Genomic DNA, 5,863 nt, shown 5'->3' on the forward strand with positions numbered 1-5,863 from the left:
TCAATATTTAATTATATGTATTAAGAAGGATTATATACATATGTGTGTTATGTATACAAATCACAACTGCGAGGAATAGTGGCAATAATACGAGTATGATGTTGTTCCGTTTGATATGTACTTATATCATTCCAAACTTTTGTCTGTTCTGTGTACGATGTATTGTATAGTATAATAATTCCCTCTTAGGGTCTTTATTGAAGACATGGAGGGCTAGCCTATCTTCGAATATTTCCATATTTTTATATTACTAGGGTTTTAGTTAGTATAAAACCTTTTATTGTATTTTTCTTCAGAAAAAAGAGATGAATATTATATGACTAAAAGGAGAAGCTAATAAGATTATCGATTTATGAAAACACAAAAGAAAACCAAACAAAAGATGGACAAATTTTATGAAAATGGCTATAATGTGAGTTTTTTTGTATGTGTAAGTAACGGCTGACTGGTGTGGCAAAACATTAGAAAAGGACAAACTACGGCGAAATTGGGAACATTTTGAGAGGATGACGTTGTTTAAATTAAAGTCCAAGTAATAAATTCTTTAATTTTTCAAGTAAACTAATTTAATGGACACACAAATAGACGGACAATGTGCTTTGCCTGTTATCATCGGTCAGTGAAGTCGTTAAGCTTTAATAAGAGACGATAAATATGCCAAAACGACCTTGCAGCGGAGCCGCACGAGTGTAAAAGCGTCTACAAATTACTTGCGGTATTTAGTTCCTTATCGACTATTTTGCTTTGTATATGGTAGTTTGAACTTTATTCTTTAATATAAACTTTGTAAGTATTCGAACTCACGCAATTTTATGGGATTATTCGTCGGTCAAAATTAATATTATATATCAATCCGAAATTTATATTCAATAGATATTTTCTAAAACAATCTGTGCTATTACCATTCAAAGTTTTTTTTTTTTTAATATTACCAAATAAGAAATATATATAGTTAGTTAGTTGAGTGATTAATTTGGTTATGAGTATATGTGTCTAATTAATACAAAATCCTAACTAATGAGATTCAACAAATTTAATAACATCATTAACTATGTACATATTATAATGAAAATTAAATTAAAACAATAATATGATGTAATGTCCCAGAGGCACACGTGATGTACTATATAACCCTGATGATGCTATTGGTAATTCGAACGATCTGAAATTGTTGTAGTAAATAATTAAAAAAAAAAACAATCGTAACCTTCGTAGCTTTAACCACACAAAGTATTTCATAGTGTTTAATCTCATAATGTTTTCCTTAAATATTCTAATCGAAACTTTTCACAATATTTCAATTACAATTTATGAAATTGAAAGAAATACGTTTTTATATTATTAATATAATTTAGATCTATTTTATGAAATAAATGAAAAAAACACTTTTATCTTTGTATTAACTTATTACTTATTTTATCTTATCCATCGCAATTTCCTAAATGTTTTGAACTTGACAGGAAAAGCTCATTATTTAACATGCCTATATACTATATTGAAGGTTTAGGCGATTTTGAATTTTAATAACCTAAGATAAAATTCAATTTCACTCGGTGTAGTTTACTGTACGTCCATGATTGATGAACTGAGATCGCGATTAAAAAAAAAAGTTATTTGAATAAATGCCTTTGAAATCTAATGTCAGTTGAGTTCAACATTATATAATTTATCTTATTCACGGCATGGCCGTGGCGTGAAAATCATTTAAAAAAATATTAGTCGTTTTATGTAATAATGAACCCGAGTGGTGTCAATAATTTATAAAAAAAATGTATTTTACAACTACTAAACTTTTCGTTAAAATAGTAAAATTACTGCTATTGTCATGTGTCAAATTTTGTTTTTTTTTATTATTTAAGAAGAGGCGATGAAATCAGCCTCTACGTTCATAGATTTTAATAATAATTCATTTCGTATTAGACCATGAAAGAAAACTACACTACCAGACTAAACATAAAATGATTTAGAACTAAATGTGATAGATTTGACCAATATAACGAGTATATATGTTGAATACATTCGAAATCCCCGTTTAATAACATCTTAATTAAAATGTGAACGGATTAATTAAAAACTCCATAGGCTATAAATCTTTTTATTTATTTATCAAAAAATTAAAAATATAATCAGTGTTACCAGATAAATCTAAAACGGAAATATTTACAGAGTTCGAAAGATGTGTTTCATTCTTAAATTAATTGATTGGTCGTCAATCCAGTTTCTGAGAGCTGATACCTTAGCGTAGACCCCAGGGTAATTAGGCCGTGCGCACCCTAAGCCCCAGGAGACAATACCGGCGAGCTTTCCATTGTGAACTAGAGGACCACCACTGTCACCCTAAATAACACAAAAAAACATCTACTTATACATGCATATTATTAAAAAAGTTTTTCTCGAAGCGTCTATATTATCTTTAAATTTTTGACGGTTTTATTGCAATTTTAACGAAACGTCTCGATTTTTAATCGAACTGTTGTAAATATTTTATTTGAATTATTTTAAAGTTCTAATTAAAACCTGCAAAAACAAACTAGTCGTTCTGTAAATTTTGAATAGAAGTAGTAACAAAATTAGAATTTCGACAAAGATTTATAAATGGTTCTGCAAGTTTTTGTCGAAAAAATGGAAATCATAAAAATGTATAATCACGTAATGATTCTATAATAACTTTCAAGCCTAGTCCGTACTTATGATTGCGCTATTTAAAACAAAATAAAATAAATGAGACAGTATGCGAAGTGACGAGTTTTATTCCGTCAATTAAATTATGCTTTTAGCATAAAGTATTTAATAAATTATTAATTTTTTCATCACCATATTAGAATAGAATAGTGGTTTTCATTGATGGGAAGTTAGATAGATTGTTCAAATATACTACCACACTTAGACTTATTGAAATCTTTTAAGAAATTATAATTTACCTGGCAGGCATCCTTTCCGCCTTCCGGATTACCAGCGCAGATCATTCTGGGTGTGATGGCATAAAGTGGTGCGTACGCTTTGCCACAACTATTTTCATTCACTTTTGGGACCAGCACCATTTGTAACGTCTGTGGAAGACCACCTCCTTCCTACAAATTAGTCCAAATGAGTCATAAATTTCAGATTTTTTGTTTAAATATTTATTAGTGAAATTATTATTTTACTACTAATAACGTCCGAATTTTCTGCCTCGCATCCGGAACTAAGTAAATTCAAACAACACCCTTTTGTAATTATGCTTTCAAATAATTGAATTAAAGAAAAGAATAGGAATTGTTTCCAGGGTAAACTATTTTAAAATAAGTGTTTTTATTTAATATTATTTCAGAAATCAAGTAATTTAATGAATATCTAATTCTTTAGCTTTAGCAACAATAGACTAATATTACTGAAAATAGAAACATACAATAAATTGATAAATTATTTTTAGATATGTACATTAGTAAATATATTGTTATACAAAACAATACTCACTCTAAGATTTCCCCATCCAGTAACAACGGTTAGTTCACCGTCATCGATTTCTTCTCCATCGTTGAACATTTCAATGGGAGCGATACGTGGGCTCAAATCAAGAGACTTAGATAACCAAATGATCGCAACGTCACTATCCATTTTGCTGTAAGTGAAAGCTGGATTCCATACGAAGTCACCAACGGGATAAATTTTTCCACCATTTGTACTGGAGGATGAACCAGCGCGAACTTGTAAATTAATTGGAGATGAACTGAAAAAAAAAATTTAAAAAAATTACCGATGAGTGGGTACCATCTTATTGCAAACTCTATGCATATATCTTATTCGGCAACCATATATCAAACACTATGTATATTTGTACAAGGGATGTAAAATAGGGATGTAAAATCTTAGCATCGTTGGTTTCGGATTGATGTGTATGGAATAGAGTAGGAATAGAGTAGTGGAATAGAGTTTGTACTTCTTGCAATGTTACGATTCAAGGGCTATAGTGAACCTTTTTAAATTTACTTAAATAAAATTTTCTTGGGATTCCGTTTGACGACACAAAAACATCCCAATTTACTATATGGAGACTAGATTAATCCGATTTTTGTTATATTATGTAGTGTGTAGTATATGTATAAGAAATAAAAATACATAACATATCAAGTAATTAATATAAATAAATCATATTTCAATACTACTACCGTTCAATACCGAAGTGTTATTCAGAATTACGGTTCAATTTTTTCTATGTATTTATTCTATCTATTATTATCTATTTTTGTTAATTGATTTATTCAATTAATTCTTACCCGATTAAACAATGCGCTGCTGTTAATATTAAATCGTTGCCAATGATTGAACCACCACAAGAATGTCTTCCTCTGTTTAAAATTGAAACTTGGTAGGGAACCGCTGCTATATCGACATCCTTTCCACCAACAATTCTCGTATCTTCCAGCAATGGTTTTGACACTAAACGATTAAATTGTAAAACATTATATATTTATTGATTCTAAATTTTAAATTTTAAAAATATAAATCAAACAATTCTTATTTAAAATTTCAATTCCAAAAAAAATAATATTTAGAAAACATTGTGTATTATCTGTTTAATTCGAAATACAAAATTATGTTTTGTAATAAATCAATATACCTACCGGCATAGCCGATATAAATTATCAATATAAGATATTTAATCATTATGCGCAACAATAAGCACTGGCCCACGGTCCCATTTAGGAATCATCATTTATACCTGAGAGTTACAAAAGAAAGATTATTGGGTCAACATAATTATCAAATGTCTGATAATGATGGACCTTCACACCAATTCAAAGATAAAGATTATATAAAGATAAGCTATTGTTTATAATTATTTTATTAGAAGTGTTGTGATAACTTTTAAAATATTATGTACAGTTCGTTGCTACCGTTTCGATAAGCTGGAATAAAGATTTGATAATTTCAACCGATTACGCTGCAGTCAAGGCGAATGGTACGATTATCCTTAAGTACGTGTGCTTGTTACAAGTTTTTTATGCATTATTAATCTATTAAAGGAACGTATCTGTTGAAATGTTTCAGTAGTACCAAATCAACTTTAGTTACAATAGTAATTTATTTTGCGACAAGAATTCCGATTCAACGTGTGATCATATTTGTACAGGATCTATTATTTATTTTAATTTAATAATACTTATTTATGTCCTCAATGTAAATAATTCTTATACGATAAACAATAGTGATAAGTTACACCGTAGTTATATCTGAAATATATTATATAACATACATATTGTATGTCAATTTTCAATATTATAATCTATCGATAGAGAAAGTTTAAATTTTTTTTTATATAGAGTAGGAAGGCGGATGAGCACATGGACCACCTGATGGCAAGTGGTCACCAACGCCCATAAACATTGGCATTGTAAGAAATATCAACCATCGCTTACATATCCAATGCGCCACCAACCTTGGGAACTAAGATTTTATCTCCCTTGTGCCTGTAATTACACTGGCTCGCTCACCCTTCAAACCGGAACACAACAATACCAAGTACTGCTGTTTTGTGGTAGAATATCTGATGAGTGGGTGGTACCTACCCAGACGAGCTTGCACAAAGCCCTACCACCAGTAAAAAGAAAAATTGATAGTTTAACTAAAATAAACAAAAAAACAACTTAGATGATACTATTATCATCTAAGTTGTTTTTTTGTATTAAAGCGCGACTTCGTATGAGTGAAAGATTTCACTCATGAGGATATTAAAAAAATGTACTTTCATGTTGTTTTACTCTTTTTTATCATCTACACTTGTTTTTTTGATAAATGAATTCAATGAACAAACACACCGCTTCTGCTCATTTACTGTATGCATTTATATGAGCATTACGAACCACGTATTATTGTATCCAAC

At 29.6% G+C, this 5,863-nt stretch overlaps 1 protein-coding gene across 1 annotated transcript; it reads right to left on the bottom strand.

Annotated features, from left to right (window-relative positions):
* Positions 1-2,160: 2,160 nt before the first annotated feature.
* Positions 2,161-4,658, bottom strand: LOC126777470 (vitellin-degrading protease-like). Its single transcript, XM_050500478.1, has 5 exons — positions 4,605-4,658; positions 4,257-4,419; positions 3,457-3,709; positions 2,922-3,071; positions 2,161-2,337 (listed from the first exon to the last, which is right to left on the bottom strand). The coding sequence occupies exons 1-5, from the start codon at positions 4,645-4,647 to the stop codon at positions 2,161-2,163; spliced, it is 786 nt and encodes a 261-aa protein (XP_050356435.1). The 5' UTR covers positions 4,648-4,658.
* Between the last annotated feature and the right edge of the window lie 1,205 nt (positions 4,659-5,863).

Source organism: Nymphalis io, chromosome 23, assembly GCF_905147045.1.
Source record: "Nymphalis io chromosome 23, ilAglIoxx1.1, whole genome shotgun sequence".
NCBI classification, from domain to species: domain Eukaryota; kingdom Metazoa; phylum Arthropoda; class Insecta; order Lepidoptera; family Nymphalidae; genus Nymphalis; species Nymphalis io.